The sequence below is a fragment of the Rissa tridactyla genome, chromosome 1 (genome assembly GCF_028500815.1).
Source record: "Rissa tridactyla isolate bRisTri1 chromosome 1, bRisTri1.patW.cur.20221130, whole genome shotgun sequence".
In the NCBI taxonomy this organism is placed as follows: domain Eukaryota; kingdom Metazoa; phylum Chordata; class Aves; order Charadriiformes; family Laridae; genus Rissa; species Rissa tridactyla.
The window spans coordinates 101,466,599-101,492,225 of record NC_071466.1 but is presented as its reverse complement, the minus strand read 5'-3'; the positions used below and the strand labels follow the sequence as shown (position 1 = coordinate 101,492,225).

The 25,627-nt window shown below is 42.3% G+C and overlaps 1 protein-coding gene across 6 annotated transcripts; it reads left to right on the top strand.

The window, feature by feature from the left end:
* The first annotated feature begins 205 nt into the window (after positions 1–205).
* On the top strand, positions 206–25,277 carry KCNJ15 (potassium inwardly rectifying channel subfamily J member 15). 6 transcript variants are annotated; one of them, XM_054186832.1, is made up of 4 exons: positions 206–594; positions 21,567–21,749; positions 22,676–22,813; positions 23,166–25,277. In XM_054186832.1, the coding sequence occupies exons 3-4, from the start codon at positions 22,746–22,748 to the stop codon at positions 24,310–24,312; spliced, it is 1,215 nt and encodes a 404-aa protein (XP_054042807.1). In that variant the 5' UTR covers positions 206–594; positions 21,567–21,749; positions 22,676–22,745; the 3' UTR covers positions 24,313–25,277. The 6 variants fall into 6 exon arrangements, with proteins under 6 accessions (XP_054042807.1, XP_054042797.1, XP_054042823.1 ...); XM_054186822.1 differs by having other exon boundaries at positions 22,446–22,813; XM_054186848.1 differs by lacking the exon at positions 22,676–22,813.
* Positions 25,278–25,627: the final 350 nt, after the last annotated feature.

Genomic DNA, 25,627 nt, shown 5'->3' with positions numbered 1-25,627 from the left:
AGGGGTGATCAATAATGTTGACTTTTTATTCTTCTTACTCTTTTCTTAGCATTATACAACCACTTGTAACCTTATTTATTTAGGCAATAAGGCCTTTAAGGGACTTTGATCAGCCTGGCTAAAGTTTCTTCAAAGATTAACTGACGTTCTTTAAAAGTACATCAGTTTCCTCTTAAGCAGGTATTTGCTTTCCACGTAACTGGGTGTTGAGGGCTATGTAGTTATAAAGTTTGCCAGGCTCAGTTGTAGATTTCCTTAAGACATACTGCTGACATCACTGAGTCTCCTCTCAGAGTTTTCTCTCTCTCTCTCTCTCTTTTTCCCTCCCTCCTTCTCCTCCCTCCCTCTCTCGAGTTTCTTTATTCAGGTAATTCCAACTCAGACTTATTCCAACTTGTTTTGACTGACAGTAAGGGAAGGGAGACTCTCTGAGGGTTGTGTTTTGGGTTTTTTTTGTTTGCTTTTTTTTTGTTTGTTTGTTTTTAAACCACACATGCTTTATTGAAAAGACATCCCACCTTTTATAAAAAAAGATTGTTTGACTTGTCATGACGATAACATCTAGTAAGGAATCTGAACGTTGCTCTTTTACAGGTAAGAGGTATTTGTCAAAAATGCATCCATGCTTAGCAGTGCTTTGGAAACTGTGGAACTGAAAGCTAACGAGTACGTTCTTTTCCGATTTTCTTCTTATTTTAGTAATTTAAGGATTTAGAAACTGTCTGTAAAAGAAAAATGTTTATAAGATTATGCCTTCTTGTGAACTTTGAGATACAGGCAGTTGAGCGATGATAAAGAAAAAGCTGTCATGGTTTGGTCTTTCCACTGATGCAAGTTACTGAATCTGGGGTTTATAATGTATGTTCCTGATATTTATATGTGCTGGGGAGAGGGGCAGATACTGAACCTATCTTTGTAAATGTTTGTCTGCCAGAGACTTTTTCTTATAGAAATATGTAGTGCTTTTTAGGCTTTTAGAAGCATACCTTTCAGTCAGTTCTTGTTCTTTTTTTCAATGCAGAAATCAGTTTTAGTTGACACAGTGGGAAAATTTACCTAGTACTTTATACAGTCCCTGTTACCTATCTGTATAAGAAAAGATTATGTAAGTTTTCTGTGGTAGGTACAAAGAATGCAAACATGTCTGAGTTGGAGAACATTATGCATTTTCTTCCAATTTTTACATGTGTCTTCATATTACTTGTTTGCAACAGGTTTGGCTTAACCTTAGTAATCACAGTCCGAGCCTGTGGTGCAAGTTTCCCTCTGCTTCAGTGTTGCTTGGTTTTGACTCCCTTTTTATTTTCACATAGGGATCATGCTTTAAACAGATTTACAGATAAGTTCCTTTTTTCTCCATGACGTGCTGGTTGCAAAAAGGAACAAAGCTGGCTTTCCTTTGTGAACCAGGAGTATCTACATTACTTTTTAACTAACCTTGTTTCCTCACTTGCATTTGGCTGTATTGTATTTAGAGGCATTTCTAGGGTCTTTCTGATCATGGTGCCTGCATACCTATCTGCCAAGTCTATTGTCTGTGTTCTCCTGTGATATTATTACCTTCTTTAATCTTTAAAAGATTTCTTCTTTTAAAATTGAAGGGGAAAGGGGACCAATTGCTATTACAGAAATGTCTTCTTTATTTCCTTGGTTGTAAAATGTCACTATGCTCTCTGCACTCTCTAATAATTAGCTTATAGGAGGGGGGAAACAAGCCTGGAATGTAATGTAGTGCTGGTTGTACAGTAGAAACTGGCATCACTTTTGCAAAGCAGAGCGTAGACGAGACCAAAAACTTCCCCAAGAATTTCATCCCAGTAAATGAGGCATGGCCTAGAGACAAAAACAGCAGCAGATGACTTGGGCTTCAGTCTTCCAACGTACATACAATACTTTGGTCCTGTTACTTTTTATAGAATTTCAAGTGAAAACAAATAGTGCTTTTTTATCCTGGCTCCTCATGTAATGAAACAAACAAGGCATCAACCCACAGCCCTGATTGGAACTGAAATTTTTGTTTGTTCAGTTTTCATTAAGGTAGTCTGGAATATTGTTCCCTCCTCCTCTCCTGTTTCTCTCTTCTAAGACACACAGTTCACACAGACAGGCTGTATTCTTTGGGAACAGGTAGAGACCAAAGCTGTGAAGTACCAGGCGGTACTCTTGCGAGGGGCCAAGAAAAACAGAAACTTAAGTGTTTTGCATGCTGAACCTCAGAACATTTTGAAATAAATTTTGATTCACTTAGCTTCCAGGAAAAACAAAGCAGATTACGGGACAACTATTATTTTTTTTTTTTTAATGGAGGGAAAATTCTTTACTTTATTGGCTATACTGTGTATATGAAAATTAGAAAAAAACATTGGTTGGAGTATCAAACGGTTAAACTCAAACTTTTCAGTCCAAATGAATTCACTAAATGTTAAATGTTCGAAAGCTACCTTCTTGTGTGGCAAGAGTGTGGCAAGCAGATCGAGGGAGGTCATCCTCCCCCTCTATTCCACCCTGGTGAGGCCCCATCTGGCATACTGTGTCCAGCTCTGGGCTCCCTGGTTCAAGAAGGACAGGGAACTGCTGGAGAGGGTGCAGAAAAGGGCTACCAAGATGATTAGGGGACTGGAACACTTCTCTTATGAAGAAAAGCTGAGGGATTTGGGTCTCTTCAGTCTGGAAAAAAGACAACTGAGGGGGGATCTTATCAACACTTATAAATACTTAAAGCGTGGATGTCAGGAGGATGGGGCCAGGCTCTTTTCAGTGGTGCCTGGGGACAGGACAAGAGGTAACGGGCACAAACTTCAACACAGGAAGTTCCATCTAAACATGAGGAGGAACTTCTTTACCCTGAGGGTGCCAGAGCAGTGGAACAGGCTGCCCAGAGAGGTGGTGGAGTCTCTGTCTCTGGAGAGGTTCAAAACCCGCCTGGACGCGTTCCTGTGCAACCTGCTCTGGGTGACCCTGATCTGGCAGAGGGGTTGGACTAGATGATCTCCAGAGCTCCCTTCCAACCCCTACTATGCTGTGATTCTGTGATTCCTGCCAGGCAGTCCCTCATACCTTGGAATGAGAGAGCATTCATGGCTTACTTGAATGAGTTACAACAGGCTTGAGGATCATTTTAGAACTTAATGTGTTTGTATCATTAATATGGTAAACAGCTTGGCATTGAGCGTGTGCATACTCTTGGAGTAAACAGGGCACAGCTGAAAAAAGCAGCTCCCTTGTGTTGACTGTGCATGAATTGAAACGCCTGCTCATTCTATACCTATCTAGCCTGAATGTTGTGAAATACACATGGAGAGCAGCCAAAGACAGTGGATACATTACTAATTGGGCTGCAGGAAGGAAGAAAAGTACCAAGTAAGAACCATAGTACCTTTCCCTGCTCCTAAGCATATGAAATTGTCTTCGTATGACTAGCACACACTGAGGTTCACAGCAAGCTACAGGTCATGGTCAGGCAGAAAGGGAGCAAGCAACGACATGAATGCTCTAAGTATTGTCATCCTTTACTGGACAAAATAATCATTTGGACATAAAGAGGGTAGGTGTATTCTTTGGAGTAACACATCTGCAGTCATTTTTACCTACTGGGGAGAAAGGTGTTTGGCAAATTTCATCTTCCAGCAGAGCCCTTGGCAAACTGTGGGCTGCCTTTGGCAAAAGGTTGAAAACAAACTGCTGGGCCACAGGTTGGACCCAGCATGGATCTCAGGGAAGTACCATGGTGTTATGCAGCTTTCTTGTGCCTGCAGGATACTGGGAAGCCTTGCGAGCTTTTAATCACCAAGGCTTGAGAATCCCCTTGGCCTCTTTGCTGAGGAGATCTGGCTCACTTTGCAGGTGTCGGTGGTGAGCATTTGATCATTTTCACCTAGGCATTTTGTTACTTGTGAAGCTCCTTCCCTCCCTGCACTGTGCCTGCTGAGGTATGAGAGCCAGCTGCCTTTCTGTTGCCTCCCAGGAGGGTTTCTTGATTAAGAAATGTCTTTTTTCCACTTGGTTCAAAGTAGCCCCTGCAATTTGACCTTCAGGGCATACTGTATTTTATCTGGATTTTAAGGTGGAGGGAAGGTCTAAAGCTTTGGAACTGCAGCTTGGTACCTTTTAAAACCTCACTTGACTCCTTTCTGGTTTGTTTTTCTCATGGAGATTGTCAGCTGGATTTGTCCATGCTTAGGGAGCCTAGGTAAACCACCTTCTCTTTGTAAATCGAAAGTGATAAATGTAAAATAAGTTTTGACTGGAACAATAGTATAGCCTGATTAGATTAATTTAATCTCCATTGCTTTAACTGAGGTAATTCACTCTTCGTTAGATCATAGCTTGCAGGATACCTCTCTGGTTTTACATTATGAACTTTTCCTTATCTACAATTAGCACTTTTACATTGAGGCTATATGATAAAAATGTTTATCTGTTGAATAAATTACCGTAATCTGTAATCATAGAATTGTCTAGGTTGGAAAGATCATCGAGTCCAACCATTAACCTGACACTGCCAAAACCACCACTAAACCATGTCCCTAAGCACCATGTCTACCTGTCTTTTAAATACCTCCAGGGACGGCGATTCCACCACTTCCCTGGGAAGCCTGTTCCAATGTTTGATAACCCTTTCTGTGCAGAAATTTTTCCTAATATCCATCTTAAACTTTCTCTGGCACAATTTGAGGCCATTTCCTCTCGTCCTGTCGCTTGTAACTTGGAAGAAGAAATGACCCCCACCTTTCTACAACCTCCTTTCAGGTAGCTGTAGGGAGCAATAAGGTCTCCCCTCAGATGAAGAAAAAAGGGAAAAATATATTATGATCCAAATTTCCCATTTTTCTCACTAGAATTGCACCGCCTGAAAAAACATATAATAAAATAAATGGTCACAACATTTTGACCAATAAATAAATTCTTCCTGCTTAAATGATTTTTATTTTGGTCAACAGTTTCCAAGGAAACTTGGAATCAAAAAATGTCAATCAAAAAAATGTTTCTGAATTTTTCCGACCTTGTCTGTAAAGATCCCCATAAGCGCTCCCTTGTTTTCCGCTCAGTGGTGCTCCCACTCAAAGCTGCCTACCCTTACTCCATGCCAGCTGTCCTCTTCTGAACCCCCTTCAGCCTCTCACCCAAGGAAACAGGCTGCAGTTTCCTGCTGCCTTACCCATAAATACTGTTTCCTGAAAGTTTCCTTCCTCAAACACTTCAACACCAAACCTATCAATAGTCCCCTTTCTCCACAATAAACAGCCAAACCACAACTCCATGTACTGCAGCAATGGATAAAAGGACTGAGGGAAGACAAGAAAAGATGTGCTTTCTGTGACTTTCACAGCATTTGGGCAAGGCTGGGCTTCATTTACACACCAAAGGTATATCAGGATATGGGAGGAGGTGTTTGCGTGATACAGAGCACTTGCAATTCAGACTCATTTTCTTAGGCAAATGACAAAACATTCTTGCAACAATGCAAAAGCTTAGGATGAAAAAAAAAGAAAAAAACTTTTAAGGCAACATTTTATTTTATTACCATAATGAGTTTCATTAACTGGCACACTTGGTGGCCTCTGTGGTACCTGGTAGTTGGTCTCTTAATTGTTCCCAGCTTACTGGTTTTAGATCACTCCTCTTTCCCTAAGATTAGGCAGAAAGTCAATTGTTACAAGGAACTCTGTTTATGAGTTATAAATTCACATAGCAAACGTCACTTCATGGGTGCTGGCCTTCAATATGTCTGTTACCTGTTGTGAAATGTGCTACATAAAAGGTGCTGAAAGCTCTTATCAAGGCACAAAAAAGGGTCAAAGACTGCAATGGCCTGCAGTGTAAAATGCTTCCACAAGACTAGAGGTGAATGAACACAATTCAGGCAAGTGTGGAAAAGCTAACAATGCCATTTTTATCTATGTATAATGAACAAACAAAAGGCTTCAGGTCTGGTTCACGTTCACACTGTGGCCCTTTTACACTGCTATGGGAAATGCAGAAGCCAGAAGGCGTTTTTCAGCTGGTGGCGTTACACCATGAGCTCTAAATTGAGTTCTGTCTGGTTTCATTTGCGACAGCAGATTTCCACAAGCAAAATTCAGAAAATTGTGCGGTACATCAGTGAGTTTTTCAGAGGTCTAAAGGTCTGTCATAGTGGCAGGAATCCTAATAATCATCTGTCTTATTTTGCTTCATACCCTTGTTCTTCTTGTGGTAATTATGCCAACACACTTCAGGCTGCAAGCTTGACTACCTGTCCTCACTACAGGTAACAACGTTATCAGTGCTTCAGCCCAAGTCTTGAGGAGTGCCTGGTATTTGAAGTTCATTTCGACTCTGTTGTATTGTTGCAGTTCTTTTTTTTAAAAAAAAAAACAACCCCCAAAAAACCAAACCAACAAAAAACCCCAAAAAACTCTGTACTGAACCTTAAATATATATATTTGGAACAAAAATGTGTAAAATTTAGTGTTGATTTCTTTTTCTGTCAGCATAAAATGACCAAAGCTGTGACTTTATCATGACACAGAATAATATTTGTTGGTAGTAATTCTCCCTCCCCTATGTAAGGTCTCAGGTGATAGGTAACATAAAATCTTATTTTCAGACCATTTCTTAGTGTTTATGTGCTGAAATCCAAGAAAACATTTCAGTGGAGTAATCCTAGTGGTACATCCTCCTACTGTACCTTGGTGTAGTGTTCTGCCTTTGCAGATATATCTCAGGTTTGTAAGCAGTTGAAAATGTAAGAGGAGGGCACCATGCCTTTAAATGTTACGTTACTTCTTTAGATCTTACAAATAATGATTACATAATCAAGGGAAACCTTTTGTTTCTGATTACTTTGCATGTTCTTAGGCTACATTACTTCTTTAGATCTTATAAATAATGATTACATAATCAAGGAAAAGCTTTTGTTTCTGATTGCTTTCTACGATCTTAAGAAACTTGTTAACCACCCAAGCTGTCACGTGAAGACTGACAGTGTTACAGAAGTCAATAACCTTTGCATTCTCGCTAGAAACTTTGATTTAAGCATGTTGCTAACAATACATATTATATAAGCTCAAACATTAACATTGAAATCCGCAAAAAAGCTGGGAGGAGAACCAGATCCTCATTCCCTGGCCTCAGAAGAAAACAATGGTCAAAGTTTCAGAATTTGCTGAGTTCCTAAAACTCCAGCTGCTATTAAGAGAAATTATTTCTGATCTTCAGCTTTGCTCAGTGTAAGACAATGTGTGCCACTGAATGGCTCTGGTTTAGTCTCCTCCTCGTTTTCAACTGATTACTAGCTCCATCTTGCTGAATGGCAGGTTAGGCATGGTGAAAAGCAGAGATAGATTTGAACTGCGCTGTGAAAAGGGGAACCTTCGAAAGAAGCGGTAGTGACAAAGATGCAGGATGCAGGTTGTTTGCAGGCAGGCCCAGATGTCATTTTTTGGAGGTGCATAGGTAAAAACATCATGGATGAGGAAGCCTTTGCAGCACAAGCATGGTGAATCCGTACTTTGGTAAGGGATGTGGTGGCAGTGTATATGTTGATGACATAGACAAGCAAGCTGACCTGTGGTGGGGAGTGTCATTAGCGAGAACACATAAAACAGAGCAGACATATCCTGTATCTTGTTTTAGATTCCTAGATAGCTTCTTTTTACATAAGAACCTTGTCCATCTGCTTCAGTGCATAATTAAAAGTCTTTTACAGTAACTAAACTATAAGTGTGATGGAAAGAGTACACTATGTTGTGTAATTTTACATTGGATTCCACACTGCACAGCATCTTCTATGGGATTTAACATGAAAAGCTTCATCAGTGCAAGTCAGACTGACATGTATTTATTTAGGATATTTCAATTTAAAGTACAGAAATGTACTATGTAATTTACATATGTAAGCCTCGTGCTTCCAGGAAGAGTAGGGGTACCTTCACATACACTGGAACAGTTGATTTCCATACAAGCGATAAACTTGGCACCTCTCAGAAGTACTGACCTTGCTCTACAGGTGCAAGGATAAGAAAAATCCCAACTGTCTAAAGGTTAAAGATCTGGTCTCAGCTCATCAGGCACTGTGAGGAGATGGGCATCTCCAGGCTTTAGAGGAAGAAGAGGCAGACTCACTCTGTGGAGGTGTCCAGCTCTCTCCATTGACTCTGGTGCCTTAGTAGACTAGCCCAGACTAGACCGAAACCTTTTTGAGAACTAACGTGAACAGAGAGGAATTTCAACCTACAGAATCCAACAATTGGCATTGCAGTGCACGTACCTTTAGAAACGGCTCTGTTTGGTAGATGCTTGGCAGCCAAGTTAGAACTACTGCTTCACAGTGAGGTTTCCAGATGTCTGGTATTCACAGGCAGATTTTAAGAAAAGCATATCTCCACATTTCTTTCAGACAAAACTCACTGTTACATAAAGAAGCATCATTCTGGGTATCTCAGGTGTGTAGTAGGCAGAGACATCCTGGAAAAGGAGTGTTTTCAAGAAAACAAATCACCTGTTATCAGTGCTGATGCCGGACATAGCCTATAATCAGAACACATTATTTCTCACCATGCTGTAGGTCCTCAACATGCTTTTGAAGAGGAAAACTTTATATCTTCTCTAAATGATTTAAGATCTAACAGCAAATGAGGCATCATGCAACACAAAGGAGGAACTTGATAGGTGAACGTAATGACTAGCAGATGTTTGTTGAAGTTGTAATGTGTCTTAAAATGGGCGCATTTTCAGGATTTGGTTGGAAGCTGGTGAAGGGGGGAATTTCATGTATGTCAAATGCAAAGCTGTTGAGGAATGGCATAAGAGAAGTCTAAAACATGAAGGGAGCAAAACATCACAAGGAATAGGCATTTATGAGAAAGAGGAATGAGATGCCAACAAAGAGAAAAAGAAAGCAGAACTATGGGGGCCAGAGCAGTAGCTGTGGAGAGGTTAGGCTGTGAGCTTTATGGGTATGAAGTAATGAAAGAGATGTTTACATTAATGAAGGGGAAAATTATGGTCAAAATAGTAGAAAGGAAATAAGATTTTTACTCCAGAAGTCTGAGTGATTTGGCCATGGGACCATGTGAACAAGAGGCCCATTGGGAAATGGTTAGTTTATAAACTGAAATTCTGGACTTGAAGAACAGGTGGATTTTGAAGACTCTGTGGCATCAAGATGCCTTCACACAAGAAGTCTGAACCATACAGCAAGTGGAGCAGAGGAAGTGCTTTCAGACAGGACATGTCCTTTTGGGACAGACTGGGTTTGACAGCGTGTCACCAGCGCAGGGAATGAAGGGGTTTTCTTCATTGCCATTAAGCTGTCATCTGTCTGGTGGAGTCACAGTCTCTGGGACTTTCCTGTAATGGCATTATCTTAACCCTATTTGAAATACAGTGCTGCAAATTGCTATATTCATAGTCCTGCTCAGCTAGTTTTTGCAAGCACTTATCTTTAGCAGTTGTCTACAAAATATGAATTCTGTTCAATAACACTAAAATAACATATAAACCTCCACTAGGTCCAGTTACACGTTTCCCACCAAGTGTGTTTTTCAATGAAAATGGAGGCTTTCTTAAATTAAATATTACCGGAAAACTACAGAAGGTTAGAGTTCAAAAAGTTCGATTTTTCCACTGAAAGAGTGATCCCTTGTGGGAGATGTAGTTGATTTCCTCACAGCCCAGTTATTCTTTATGCCTGGACTCCTCAGCCAGACTATATTTCCATTGATGTATCAAGCCTTATAACAAGGCGACAGAAAGTAATTGGGGAATGGTGGTATTTTTTGTTCTCATAAATCAGGCTGCTTGGAAAACATCAAAGTGACTTCTGAAATTCATGGCATCTGGAAAACTTACAAAAAACAAGGTAGAAGTTGCTGAATATTGTAGAATTTTAAAAATAAGTTTGCGGTATTCTGAATGTAGTTGGAAACTATTCTGAGCAGAACATGAACAATGTTCTATTCAGTCTAATTACTTCAGTGATCAAAGCTAGACCTTCCCAAGTTCCCGACTGTAAAAGATTGCGGAGCTTTTGAGATGACATAAAGGAACACTCATAAAGATAAGGTATGTGTAAATAAACAAGCAAAATAACCTCCTTTGATAATAAGGAAATGTAGTAACTTTGAAAAACAGCATGAGCTTTTTTTCTTGTTTGGGCACATTATCGCTACATTTTTTCAGCCTGTTGCAGCGTAGCACCACGAAGCTTTTATGGAGGTTCCCAAGAAACTACAGGACAAAGAAAAATGAACAGTGAATCACACAGTTATGTCCCTAGATCCTAACAACGGGGACAGGCATTGCTTCTGCTGAGTTCTCAGAAGAGAGCATCGCACAAGCTTCACTTGTCATCAAACCAACCAGGAAACTCATGTGGTCTTTACAGTTACAGAAGGCTGGGATTTTTCAGCCAAAAGTCTTATGGGCTGAAAATGCAGATTTAGGTCAGATGAAAGATTTAATGAATTCACGTGAACAAGACGGAGAAGCTTAGACTGGAAAAGTCTGAAAATAATTTTGAAAAGTAAAAAAAATTCATTTTGACTTTGTGGAAACAAGATGTTGCGATCTGTCACTTCAAGCAATGTTTTGTTCCTCACCTGATTTAATTTAAATTAACACAAACATACACACACCTCTACACAAATGTCAAAGCAAAATGAAAGGTTTAGTTTTGGTTTAAACAAAGAGCACCTTCAGTCCAGAATGCCTGTTTTTTTTTTTTTAATTTTGCCAGAAAAGTTGAAACTTTTTTTTTCATTTTTTGTTTGTTTTGATATTTTTGGTTTGGCAAGAAAATTAGAAAACATTGATGTGCACCAGTACATTCATGCTATTTCCTCCCTTTCAGAAGCCACAGACTTTGTAGCAGACTGAGGGGTCTGTGTCATGGAAATTGGCAGGGATCAAGTAATTTGGGAAAGCAATGAGGAAAACAAATATTCTTTTCCCTCTGATTCCTTGGGAGTTTATCTGGAAGACATACAATCCTGGGCTGTGTAACCTTCCAGTCAAGAAACTCAGGAAACAGCTTTTTCTTTAAAAATCTATATTTTCTATTCCAATTTTTGCAATAGAAGAGTGACAATAAGGTTCTGTACAATTATAACAATTAGTTGATGGAAAGGGTAAATAATTGACCTACCATATTTTCATTTCCATCCCCTCACAACGAAGGGATACAAAACAGCCCACATATTTAAATCCACAGGCTAATTTCAGCTTAACTTGGCAGGTGAACAGAGGCTTGAGAAATTGTGTTCCAACAGGCTTTATGAAACTAGGTGGCTCTGTAAGTCAGAGAGACTTTATTGATGCCTTCACTGAGAAGAGGAAATCAAGGGGGACCAGCCTTAACCAGGCATCAGACAATCCACATGGAGGCAAGTGCAAGGGAAAAGGCTTTGCAGGGAGCTTGCATGGTGTTACAGCCCTGGGGTTCACCTTGGAGATGCAATAGCAGGAGGAAACAGGGCTTTGTGGGCTCCTTCCCAGTGGCCTGGTGGCTCCTGCCACCCCGTGAGCTGCAACGGCAACCCTTGTAGGAGGGAAGGGGTGGGCAGGGGTGGGAAGGTGGTCATCCTGCAGCCTCCCCTGCTGTGAGGTGACAAGAGGGGCCCTTTGCTCTCTGTCCACCTCCTTTCACCAAGATGCCCATGGCCTGAAATACCCTACCAAAGGGAGCACAGAACGACACAGCTGAAAACTATCATTTCCATTTAAAACTCCCCAAAGTTTCTCACCATTAAGCTTTGATTATTTTTTTATCCGTCTCATAAAATAACGATGCATTCAAGAGTGTTACCAAAGTGCTTCATATAAGCAGAATGGAAACACACACCAGCCAGCAGCTTATGGTACTTTTAATATATAATTATTAATTTTTAAATCTCCTTAGCACTCCACAAATACAGCTTAGAGTCCCAAGCAAGCAGTGGGGCTCGGACACCATACATTTCCACCTGTGAGCAGGAATAGAGTATTCACAATGACGACACTAGGACTCTCTCCTGTTTCTGCTCTAAAAAAAACAGGTATAACTAAATTCTTCTGGAGGCTTTTCCTCCCTCTCTTCTACACACTCTCCCCCTCCTTTCCCCAAAATGTGCAGAAGTGGAAAAAAGGGCATTCTTCCATTCATTGCATGGAGAGTATGAAAGCTTGGCACACAAGTGAGCTACGTACTGGAATTTGGGTGGGTCTAGGAAAAAGCACGGACTTCAGTGGAAAACATATATGGGTGTGTGTGTATGTGTGAGAAAAAGCCTTTTAAACCTTAAATTAACCACATCCATGGATTGGTCAGGAAAAAAAAAGAAAAAAAAAGAGAAAGCTGCCCTGAAATAAAACCCTTGGGCAGTACTGAGAAAAAGCAACCCTACACTGATGTGAAAGTGTCACTGATATTTTTAATTTGTCCCTGACCACTTCAAAGAGGCGGGTGAAAGGCCCCAGTTTATACACCAGTGCAGCATTTTAACGGTTTATAGGAATCCCGTGGCCATTTCTGTCCATCCTGGGAGCCGTGGCCACCTTCCGCGAGGCTGGTGAGGAAGCAGCACCTGCCTGGGGCAGCAGCAGGGCTGGGACGGGAACGGGGCCAGGGACGGAGATGAGGATGGGGACAGGGTGTGTGAGCCCCGAGGTGACACCAGTGGCCTCCCAGGGACTGTATTGTGACTGCGCAGTGCTTTGGCAAAGCACAAGGGGAGACTTGATTGGGTAAGGACTGTGCTCCAAGACCAAAGCCGCAGGTTGTGGTTACTGGTCACTGTGGATGTGTCCGAGACTTGCCATTTGAGAAAATTATTTTGTGTCAAGATCTAGAGATTTTATTAAGGGTAAAAATGTCACAAGGGGAAACATATAAAAGAAGATGCATTCACAATTGACTCTACACATACCAAAATCTCCCACATCGATACTCTGTATTTGCAACTGCAGAGTAGGGAATGCGTCATTTATGAAAATACATAAACCATGAAGTAATATTTTAAATAATAAAAATGAACCTATGATTTCTATGTAAATGTATATATATGTTTGCCTGTGAAATATCACATGTCCTGATTTTACTGGGCACTATTGAACTTTCTTTCCAGCATTTAAAAGTTTTAACGTTTTGTTTTTGTTAAGTAGCTACCAAATATTTGTTTGAGATCAAGTAGGACTTGCTTTCTGTTTATCAGACCTGACAATCAAGGGAAATGGGTGCTTGGTGCAATTTGAAACCTTTGTAGTGCAGAGAAAACACAATAGGAATGAACATTTTTGAAGCTGTTGTGTCCCTCAAAGAGAATAGTGGCCACACTTACTCTGTAATTCTCAGTAAAGTAATTAATTATCAAAAAAAGAGTAAGTAATCTATATGGGTATCTGCTACGCCAGTAGCATCAACTATGCTTTGGCTAAGAGAGAAAGACATCCAATTTAAAAATCATAAGGTTTGGCTGAGGGAAGTGGATACGTTGTCTCACAGGCTGCATTTTGCTAGCATGAAAGAAGAGTCACTTTTTGAAAACATTTTTCACAGCATGAACTTGTTCACACAGGTAGAGCAATTCTTCATAACCAAATAACTTCCTGAGAAAATCAGCTTGTAACAAGTTTTAAGATGAAACCATGACAAACCCATCCTTCTTTCTTGGAAATGTGCTTTGCAGTATTGCAAAAATCACAAGGCCAAGTTCACTGGTATGTCCTGGCTATGCAGAGAAGCAATAAATTTGGCTTAATTAGCCAGCTACTCTGCATTTATTGTTACTCTGCCTAGATGAAGCAGCACAAATCAGCTACACCATAAAGGTAAGAGTGACCCAGAAACTGCCACAGAGGAAAAGCTTTACTACCATAACAGGGTCCATCTTCCTGCTGGGTCAAGGTGTGCTATTTCCCCAGTTAGATTTGATTCTGTCTAAATTAGACACTAGATAACAAAAGGTTACAAATATATAGACCTTTAAATAAAATGCTTTTTCCCCTTGCCAGTTTCCTTGCCTTTTGCAGCCCTACCATTATTTTCAATACTGTTTAGGTTTTTACATATTTAAAAGGTGCAGATTTCTTTTTTTTGTGTGGAAAATTCTTTCCATAGACTGCTATTTCAGTTTTGAGATTTAATGACTTCATAGAGTTGGAAAACTATAAACATGTTTATTTCAGCAGTGTTTGCGAATGGGTACATGCCGTGGGATAATTGTGGGGTACTAAGGTCATTCCTCCGCCAGCGTAATGTCTTGTGGTATGGGCTAACTAAAGGCATGTTGTGGTTTACGGGAAATGCAGCTTTCATATGGTGAGAGCACATTAAAAAGTGTGCCACAGCAGAAGCCTGACACCCTGCAGGGAGCCTCACCTCACGGCCACACCTACACCGAGCTATGAGAGCCCCGCTGTGCAATGACTAATTAAAAAACGAAACCCAACTTGACTGGGGTACAGTGCATGCATCATGCGATGAATTGGCATCACAAATGGTAATTAAAAAGAGAGCTGCTGAGCCACTGGATGTATTCATACTGTACAGTTGACATACAGCTAGGAGTTAATGCCCCTGCTCGTCAGGCTGAGAGAAGGCTGGTGCTGGGATCTGGTGTCCAATGTTGAGTTTGATGCTCAGGGTGTTTGTAGCCCGAGAAAAGGAAGAGGCAAAACCCACTCTAAACGATTTGAAATATCCCCCTGCTGCCTGACAAATATTTGTCATGCACCAGCCATGGTAGCTGAGAAACAGGGAGAAGAAGTGGCCCTGGGGAGGCAGACTGCAGACGTTTTAGCCAGCTTTTGTGAACTATCAGGAAAAGTGCTAACTTTTCTCTCTGCCTCTTGCATAACCATGACTAGGCACATTTACTGTTCATTTTCAGCCACCTGCTGACAATTTAAATTAAAAATCTAGAGTAAGTGTCTGGTTTTGGGGTTGTTCGCTTGTTTGTTTTTAAATGAAACCAGATTTTTATTAGACCAAGAAATGAATTTGGAGGAAAAAGTAAACAAACAAGAAAAGAAACCAGGCAAACTTTCTGTTCCACCAACCATTCTTCAGGTCTGAAACAAAAGCGGCAAGTTACAAAGCAACTGCACATTGGCAAAACAGGTGCTCTGAGTTTAACTTTATTATTATACTATTATTCAGTGTTAGGGTAGGTGTCTGCCAGCTTGTGAAGTGATGGGTGAGTTCTGGGGAGGTTGAAAACAAGGGGCTGTCCTTTACCTGTTGTGAAAGAAGGGAAAACAAGGACACAGCCAACCTATGGTGAGCAGGGAACGACAGGCCCAGCAAATTTAGTCAGCAGCCCAGGCCGGTACATTTGTGCTCTGCACTGACCTGGGAGGGGACTCGTGTTCCAAGGAAATTTGTCGGACTTAAAACCTGAGAGGTAGATGGGTTTAGACTCGTTATTTTCTGTATCATTATAAAAGCCATCCCCATGTGACTAAAATACTAGAAAGAAACACAGTCATCCCTCCGTTGTTACAGAAGCATGAAACTGTCTTGGCACATAAGCTCATGCGGTCGCATTATAGCCAGGTGATTTATACCAGGGAGTATATAAATAAGCATAAAGAGAGGTAAAATATGCCTCTGGGCAAACAACTCAACCACCTTGAGCCCTGGCCTTGAAATCAGAGAAAAGAGCAGTGTAGTCTCTCCAGGTGCCTTTGCCCAGCCCTGGGAGCTGTGCTCCAGTGAGGTGGCCTGTCCTCGCACTGGGACAGGGAAAGCAGTGGGAGCTGTGTGAAAGCATGCTCTCACAGCGGCCGGAGCAGCTGGCTGGAGAAGGGCCCATTCCCAAAAAAGGAATTAAGTACTTAAGTAGGACTTAGGTAGGCCTTCGTTGACTAAGTGAAAAACTATTTTGCAGAAAATCCCTGCCCCAGCTTCTGTTTTGTGCTGGAAGGGCTCGACACGTACAGGTGTCTCCATTTCTGACCGTCATTTTGTTGAACGCCCAACAGCTCTGCGTTTGGGCATGCCGCAAAGCACCCTATAAGATACCAAACGGATTAGTTTATCTCGTGTCTAAGCAAGAAGAGCCAGAAATAAGGCATTCCTTGGCTTGTCTTCAACCATCTCCCAACGTACCCCCTTCTCTACTTCTCCACCTCCCTCCTCCCAGTGTCTGAGGTGATTTGTTCCCACAGTTCCACCCTTGCAGGGGAATTCATTGATAAGGAAGTGGAGAGATGGGGAGGGGGGACTCTGCACTTCCTAATGAAGATGCATCACTGTATGGATGAGAATTTATAAGGCCAGAAAGCAAGAAGGTATCAACATTACTCTATGGCCAAGCTGTTAGGGTGCTCAGCTGGCCATGGAGAGTGTGGGCTTCAGTCTCTGCACCAAGAATTGCTTATGCGTTTACAGTCTGGCTTCCTGAGGGAAAAGACACCAAAACTGTCTTAACATGGATGCAGAAGCATCCCAAAACCATATTTTCTTGTCTTTGATTTTGGAAATAGCTATATTGTTTTGGCTGATCATTAAGTAAACAAATTAATAAAAAAGTGTGTTCGCTTGAGGAAAACCTCAGCCCAAAGTGTTGAAGCCTTGTAAAATTTGAAACCATTGAAAACAGGGTCATATAACGGAGAGGTCAGGAATAGGTGCTGTGAACCTATGGTAAGATACTTGCAGAACATAAACCAGTGTGCAGTCTTGTGAAAAACAACTCTGCTGCCACAGCTACAAGCTTCTCTGGTGTTGGCCTAAGACAACTAATTTGGATCTTTTGATTCACAGAGAGTGGGAAAGAGGAGAGGAATGGGATACCAAGCAAAATGGTGGAAAACAGGACAATGAGAGGTACCCTCATGAAAAAGAGAAATACCATAGGGAGAAAGAAGGGCAGGATGTAGCTACTGAAACCCTCAAAGGCATCCTAGAAGGGAAGAGTGAAGAAATAGTGGCAGGGACTGCAAAACAGGATAACAGAAGGCGTTAAGCTCTCTGAAGGTCTAGTCCTGGCCTTAGTATTGACTGCTAATGTTGATTGGGCTAGGACAACACTCCCATCCTCCCTTAGCTCAGTTCTTTCTCTGTGGTGTTGCTGAGATATTTGCCTGTGCCAGAGGCCTACTGTGAGGGGTCACTAAAGTTCCTACAGCAGGTCAAAGATGTCAATGAAAGTGGAAGTACAGGGTATGAGCTTGACAAGCACAATGCAACAAAAATGTCCCTTTCAGCCTTGGAGAATACTTCTGGCACCCGGCTCCCCAGAAACAGAAAGGACAGGCTCTCGAGAGTCTGTTCAGACTTGCCTGTGTAGAAAGAGCCAGCTAAGGTTTGCACAGAAAGAACAAGGAAAGGGTTAGTGGGTGGGAAAAGCATCATAGCAGAGGCAGGTTTTGAATGCTTAATTGTGCTAATGAAGTGTTTGAAACTAAAAAGAGTTTGAAGCAACAATATGCCAGCAAGGGAGACATTCAAAAGTATTGAATGTTGCACTGCTGAAGGAAAGCCATTTGTAAAAATAAAAGAACAGAACGGGTTTCTGGGGAACCTTTCTGTCTTTTCCAGCAGCGTTATATAAACCGTATTACCAAACACAAAAAGGAGAGTTTCAGAAACTGATCAGCTTACTTCTCTCTGAAAGAAGACTTTAGTGTAGGTGAAGGTTCCTGGACTGAAGGCTCTGCACGGCCAAGTCCCCTGTTCATCCACAGAGCTCAGTGTAAAGGCTGGAGGGTGGGTTTTTGGAAGGGCGAATGGCCCACTTGCAGTGTGTTAGCAGTTCAGACGCTAGTGGTAGGTGCTTTTTCTCCACTTGGAGGCCTGATCCAGAGACCTGGGAAATCACTGGGAGCTTCCCCATTAACCTCAATAAGCTTTGAGTCATCTGTTGCCTTCTCTCTGCCTGCTTGGTTGTTTTCCTATTTGCTTGCATCAGTATAGTTTCCAAGGCGCGTCTATGTAAACCAGTAGTTAATGCGAAGCCTTACATACCCTGCCCTTGGAAGGAACAAGATTCCTGTACAAATCTCCCTCAGAAACAATGCACTGTGAGACTTCTCCAGCTTTAATTCATCTTTCATGGCCAGATGTCAGGCAGGTGGCCTGGGAGAGACAAAGATGGATTTGGGTTTTCACTTTCTTCATTCTGCTCTGTAAATGGTTGCTCTGGCCCTGCCTGAAGTAATGAAAAACACACCGCCGGCTCCCCCACTGCCCCCCTCGCCCCCACCTCTGGCACAGTCAGTTCCGCAGCCCCCGGGCACCACCCTGCCCTCAGGCTCGGCCGTGCCTCTGCTGTCATCTGCTCCAGGGTGCCGGAGCACGGGGAGAGTCACCATTCCCAGGGCTGCCCTGTGCTGATGGGTGGCTCTAGGGAAGGATGGGGGAGCTAAAGGCACAGCTGTGGGAACTGATTTTGACTTGATTGGGTATTTACAGTTCTCTTGGCCCAGTACTTCTGTGGAAGAAAATAAAAATGTGTTAATTTAGTTTTTAAAGGCAGCATCTTTCACAATATGAGTGCCTGCCAGCCTGCCTATCACCACTCTCAGCGCTGATCAGTCCTAGCGCTGAAGGACTCTTTTATGAAGTCCAGGGTAGCAGCTGGTGGCGGAGGTGAAGCATCCTTTTGCAACCACCGCTTCCCTCCCTCTACCTCAGATCTCTCCTTTTGTATTCCATAACTCAGCTACAGAAGAGGATTTTGCTGGTTGACAATTGCGTGGCATAACCTGGTGCGTAGCCCAAAAGGAGGAGGGTGTTCATGCTAGACAGAGCACTGAGAATTCAGGAGGGACTTTTATAACCTACTGAACCACACCAGACCTAGGAAAGATCTAAAGATTATGTAGTTCTTTTCAACGTTTTCTTAGCTCACCCCTGCTTTCTTTTTTTTTTTTTTTAATGCCAAGCCTGCTAGTGGTTTATGCTGGTTGAAAATACAGTTCAAGTTTTGCCCCTGTATCAGAGTGGCAGTGAAGCGTGCGTGAGGGTTTGTTCAAGTGGCAAAGCATATCTGATTTGAGAAAAAGCAAACAGCCGAGGCCATTCGAACAAGTCATGCTCCTGTACACTTTTAATCAGTTGTGTCTGCCAAAAGAGATCTTGCACAAGCAAATCTGGCTTCATGTAACAGGAACATTTTTGCGTGCATGCGAGCTGGCTTCGACTTCTAGATAATGTGGTCTCTGGAAGCAGTGTTAATGTGCTTGTTATATCCCTGGCTGCTGGAATTACCTTAATATCAAGGTATTCATGGTTGGTGGTTTGGTATGTAGCTCTACGTTTTATTGACTTTGTCTGCACTAAACTTCCTTACCAGCATGTGCTCTGATGGGGAGTCTCCTTTGGCTGTTCCAAAGGGCTGGTGAGGAAAAGAGGTAATTCATAGGACATTAGAGTGCTAGACAAGTCTGAGACGATTTCATTTTCTTCCTCTTTAAGTATCTGTTTCCTTCAGTTCCCTTTTATTTTTGGCTACGGCTTGAGTAGGGTTTTTTTTACAGTAATAGAAAATACTTTATTAGTGTAAAATCAGTTAGCTAAGGGACAGTAGGCGTTCATTTAATTTAAAAATGTATACTGCTATTATTATACAGTCTTGTTTGCTTATATTAACTTACTGTGGTAGACATGCTTTCTAATTTAAAGGGAAAGGAGTAGAAACCAAACAAAACAAACCATTTTGTCTGAGGTGCTGAGGATGGTTGTCAGGGGTAGAGTTTCTGAGGCGCCTATATAAGGTATAAGACGGGAAGTAGTAATGCAGGTGTTATAACACAGCTTTTATACATATGGACACCCACAAATCATTTATTGTGGGATATTGTACTGGTTACTGCACTCAGGAAGCAGTGGGGAGGTGGAGGGCAGGGGACAACCCTCCTCTGAAGCCCAGATTTGTTCCACTGTTGGTTTCATCAGAGTTTCTTCCCCCAAGTGACTGCTGCTGGCTGCTGCCAGTGATAAGGGAGGGAAGCAGAAGCAGCACTGCTCCGAGGCAGCATGACAGATCCTCTCTTCCCGCATCAGTATTTTTGCAGGGAAAGGAAACCAAGATGAATTTCCCTGGAGAGGAAAAGAGCACTAGAGGAATTCAGGATCACACAGGAAAAAGTGATGTAAGAGAAAAAAAAATAGGAAGCAAATCAACATAAAAAAATACCCTACCACCAAAAAAAGCACCAGAAATTGGCTGGGATCCATTTCAGGAAATCACTGTAAAGCTGAGTAATTTTGTCACATACAGAAATACAAATCAAGGGAGGACAGAAAAGATGACAGGGGAGCTCTGATACAGCCTCTTTCTTCTATCGCAGACTCCAAAACTAACGGCTCTGCCATGCTGACCTCACATGTGGAGATCAACTTTACACATGGGGACAGCAGAGAGACATAGTGAGAAACGACTTCGGTTGTGAGTTGAAACACAGTCTGGAGCGTGCCAGACATTGCCTAGGGCTTCAGCGAAGCTTTATTTCTCAGGTTAAGCCTGAAATGGCAAATTTTGCAGCTGTCTCGCTGTTGGCATAGCCCAGGGAAGACATTGTGCCTTGCAACTAGCTTTCTACCTTCCGTCTTGTGCAGGGAACTCTTCTGCTACGGCATTTCGCTATGCTGGTGATGTTAGGTGTCCTGCACCAGGTCTGGGAACATGGCAGTCTGCAGCATCAGGATTTTGTCTGGTCAGGGCTCCCAGACAGGGAACAAATTATTTCAGGGCAGAGCAGAGGCAGGGGCCAGAACTCGTACATACCCCTTGTGTGGGTTGAAACTGTGTCCCTGGCAGGTGCTGCAGATGCATACGGTGCAGCGTACGCATGCCAAGCCTGGCATATGAAGGACATATCAGAGTCACAGTGCATGTTGGGCAGAGCTGCTCTGCACAGCGTGCCCAGTGCATCCCAAACATGCCAGATTTACTACACGTATGCTGACCACTTGTGCAGAAGCCAGTGTTTCTTGGGCATGGTACAGCCATGGTGAGCGTGTTGTGCCGAGCGTCCACACGCCCCTCGCCTTGGGCCACCCCGACCCTGACCAGGTAAGTCTGCTGTTTGCTGAGCCCACAAGCCCTGTCCCTGCCCCACCAGCTCAAGCCCACCAGCTGGAGCACTGAGGAGGGAAGGTGGAGCCTTGGCCGTCTCCATCCTCGTGGCCTCCGAAGGAGGAGGAGCCGGCAGCCCTGGGGAGCTGCTCCCAGGAGCAGGCGTCCAGGTAGGCTGAGCAGGGGGATGAGATGGGAACGTGTCCCTGGCGCTGGATTGGAAAGGACAGCTATCTCGTGACCTAGCAATTTGTGGCAGGGAAATTTGTTCTGACAATGTAATGTTTGTGCCTGGAAGTAATGGCTAAGGGAAACTGTGCTTGAGAGGAAGAGATGTTCTTATTTTGGGACAGATTTTTGCACACATTTATATCCACAGCTTATCCAGGGTGAGGCTTGGTGTGGGGAATGGAGCCTCTTCACTAAGTGGTATGCATTTTCCTAAAAGGTTTCCCATTAGAGGTTGCATGTATTTACTGTGCACTGACAGTAGGGCTTGATTTTGAGTTTGCCTAAAGAGCAGTTGCATGTATGCTCCTTCCCACCCCCACCCCCCCATTTCCTCCCGTTGTTCTTTTTCAGATCACTTGAAGGTTTTTTCCTGTTTATTATCCGGACATGCTGCGTACTGTGTGTTGATTTGACTGTCACATAAGGAATCTCCTACTGGGATCACTGATGCCTTCCTTTCTTATATATGTACATGTGTGTATGGCAATGGCTCCTAAGCTACGGAAGAGAATGTTGGTGATTAAACCAAAACTGGTATGAGCTACAGGTGTTAATGGGAGTTAAGTTTCATTACCCTTTCCCAGAATATCTGCAACAGTGTGATGGGTATAGTCGTAAACAAAAATGCTCCTTAATTGACATAACAGGAAAGGTACTTCAGTGAGCAATTATGCTGATGTCCTGGACTGGCACATGTGTGTACCACAAATATATCTTGTACTTCCTGCAAAATGCTTTTAAGTAGCTATAAGGAAGACGATCTTTTTTTTTTTTTTTTTTTGGTGGTTCAAGAAAACGAATCACTTACTTAAGACTCTTTTTGAGGAAAACAATGGAACAAAAAACAAAACAATGCTTTTTGTATGACCTGCCAAAGCACAAAGGATGCATGGGATGTTTTTTTTCTTTGTTGTTTTTATCAGCAGGAAGTTTTGTTGTTGGAAACGACTATAACATGCACTGTCCTTGCTCTACGTAATCACTGTCTGGTCCTGCAAGCCGGGTCTTGTTACTTGCCTCATCAAACTGGCACAGGCACCGTTCTCCACTCTGTGGGCTTTGTTCAGTCCCAAGTGTCCGCACACTTACTCTCCATCCGGACTGATGCACAGTAAACAAACTTCAGGAGTCGGGTGGTCCAATGATTGCTGGGTTCGCGCAGGTCAGGGCCCACGGCTAGAATGCTGACTTCATGAATTGCCTCCTTTTTTTTTTTTTTTTTTTCCTTAGGCGGCTTAAAATCGGAGTGCTGTACAGTGCAAACAGCTTCGAAGCATTTTCAGGTGTAAATATTCCTTTCCAAAACTCGACTTTGATGTGTTCAGGTCTGCTTTGTTTCCCTCTAGATTAGATGTAGGCTTGTAACAAAGAGCCAGAGCCAGATCCGATTGAGTAAATCACTTGTGGAAGTTAATTGTTCACAGTGAAAGCTGGTCTGGCTCATTTTGCCTCCGTCGCAGGAAGAGACAGAGGTGGTGTGCTGGATCTCCGTTCTAAACCAAGCATTGACGCGACTATAATTTTGATCAGATGTCTCTCTTCAGGGCATTAAAGAAAACCTGCTCAGTAATCAAAAAGAGCCTCTTCTCTAGAGAAACGTAAGAAAAAAAATTTAATGCATTTTACAGAAATAAAATACTAATATAAAATTTCAGCTTGGTCAAATTTCTTTTGCAGGCTATCATAAAAAAGAAACTTACTTCTCCATATTTGGCAGTCACCATAATCAAAGAATGATTTTTTTTTTTTTTTTAAAAAAAAGAATATAAAATTATTTGTAATGTCAGATATTGTATGATGGTAACTTTATATTCCAACTGTTTTTATTCACTGCTGCTGTGTTTAGATTATGTTTGTGCCTTCTCTTCATCAACATTTTCAAATGCTTTTTAGAATCAGCCATGTGCTTTGATTTCATTGAGTAACAGCCTTCTTTTATTCTCTCCTTAGGACTGAAGCAGTGAGAATGGAAACCACAAAGATTAATATGTCTCGCATACCGCTGGTTAACGGAGGCATCGACACTGCCATGCTCAAGGCACACAAACCCCGTGTGATGTCCAAAAGCGGTCACAGCAATGTGCGGATAGACAAAGTCGATGGCATTTACCTACTCTACCTGCAAGATTTGTGGACTACAGTCATAGACATGAAGTGGAGGTACAAACTCACCTTATTTGCTGCTACTTTTGTTATGACCTGGTTCCTCTTTGGAGTTATCTACTATGCCATTGCATTCCTTCATGGTGATTTAGAAATAAACAAATTCACCCCAAAGCGCGAGCCGTGTGTCAAGAACGTAGACTCTCTAACTGGGGCATTCCTCTTCTCCCTGGAGTCACAGACAACCATTGGCTATGGATTTCGTTTCATTACAGAGGAGTGTCCTCATGCCATTTTCTTACTTGTGGCCCAACTGGTAATCACCACCTTGATTGAAATCTTCATCACGGGTACCTTTCTGGCCAAAATTGCAAGACCTAAAAAAAGGGCAGAGACTATTAAATTCAGCCACTGTGCCGTCATTACTAAACACAATGGAGAACTTTGCCTGGTGATCAGAGTAGCAAATATGAGGAAAAGCCTTCTGATACAGTGTCAGCTGTCTGGGAAGCTTCTTCAGACGTATGAAACCAAAGAAGGGGAGCGGATCCTGCTGAATCAAGCCAGTGTCAAGTTCAATGTTGACTCCTCTTCGGAGAGTCCATTTCTCATTTTGCCTTTAACCTTCTACCATATTTTGGATGAAAGCAGCCCTTTGAGAGATCTCACACCTCAGAATCTCAAGGAGAAGGACTTCGAGCTTGTGGTGCTTCTGAATGCCACGGTGGAGTCCACCAGTGCTGTCTGCCAAAGCAGGACTTCCTACATCCCCGAGGAGATCCACTGGGGCTACGAGTTCGTGCCTGTGGTTTCTCTCTCTCCAAATGGAAAGTACGTTGCGGATTTCAGTCAGTTTGAGAAGATTAGGAGAAGCACAGATTCTACTTTTTATAGTATGGACTCTGAAAAACAAAAATTAGAGGAGAAATACAGGCAGGAGGATCAAAGAGAGAGGGAACTGAGAACAATGTTGTTACAGCAGAGCAATGTTTGAATGCACAAACTATTTTGATTAATCCCTTTTGCAAACTGAAAAAACATACTCTCTGTGCTGTATGTCTGCTATGAAACCAGCAGTGAAGTTATTTTCAGCAAATAGCTTTGGTGTAGAGTAAACCTATCCCTTTGGCTGAATTGTTAATCAAGTATTTTGTAATTAGGCAGGATTTCTTTGTTCATGATCTTGACTTAGCAAAGTTGGATTTTTATTAAGTCTCTGCCTTATACCACCACTAAAAGCAGATACACCACTTTCCGTTTGGAAAGTGAAACTGGATGCACTGTGCTGATTCCTTCACATATTTATTTGACATGGTTTTACTGTGAACCTGCATTCACAGAGACAGCACACCGTACTGCTAGAAGAAAATACGCTCCTTTAAAATATGTATATTTAAAATGGATATTCTTGTACCAGCTGGTGCCTTCACAGGGATTCCTGGCACTGAAAGTAAGTTGATTGGAGAGACAAATGGTTGGATGTGGGAACAGCCTGCAGGGAATTGATAAACTCCTTCTTAAATCTTGAAGGAGGGTGACAGAGCAGTCGCGCTGGGTGGTGAGGAAGGGAGCTTGCTTTCTGTGTCGGCTACTCAGAGCTTCTTTTGTGACCACTCACTTTTTTAACCTTGCTAATGACTGATTTATGTATAATAGCAAAAAGGGGAGATGAGGGCAAGCTACACAGAATTGTAACTGTAATCAACTAAGGTTACAGCTGGCTTTGAGATACCTGTTTTCTATCCAATGTAAATAGTTTGTAATAGCAGCATAACAAAACATTTCTACAGATTGCTTGCTTTGCTATGGACCATATTTAATTTTGGTTAAAAGAAAGCTGTATAATGTCTGTAGACAATATTTACTTTTTCTGGCAGCAGTAAAGTACAAGCATTCCTTTCATGGATTTCATTTTTGGTCTTTTAAAACCATTCCATTAATAAAGGAATTTAATTTGAGCAGCTCCTGATCTCTTTGTGGCATGGGGAGAGGGTGTGGTACCTCGGAGATGTTGAAAGAGCCGAGTGCTTGGTGCAGGCAGTGGCATCCAGCACACAACCCAGGGACTCAGCAGATCACTGAAGCGGTCAGATTATGAGTAGCAAACCAGGTAGCAGTGCTGTCCACGTAGCATGCCTATTATACAGAAGTCGACTTTCTAATGGGACTTATTTCTGACTCATATCAATATCTTTGGCAGCTTTCTGAGTTCTAGAGATTTTGCTCCTCTAAAGCTTTGGCAAGGAAAAGCTGTATTAAGTACGAGTTTTGGGTCTGTGGGCCAGGTCTTGGACTGAGAGCCACCAAGG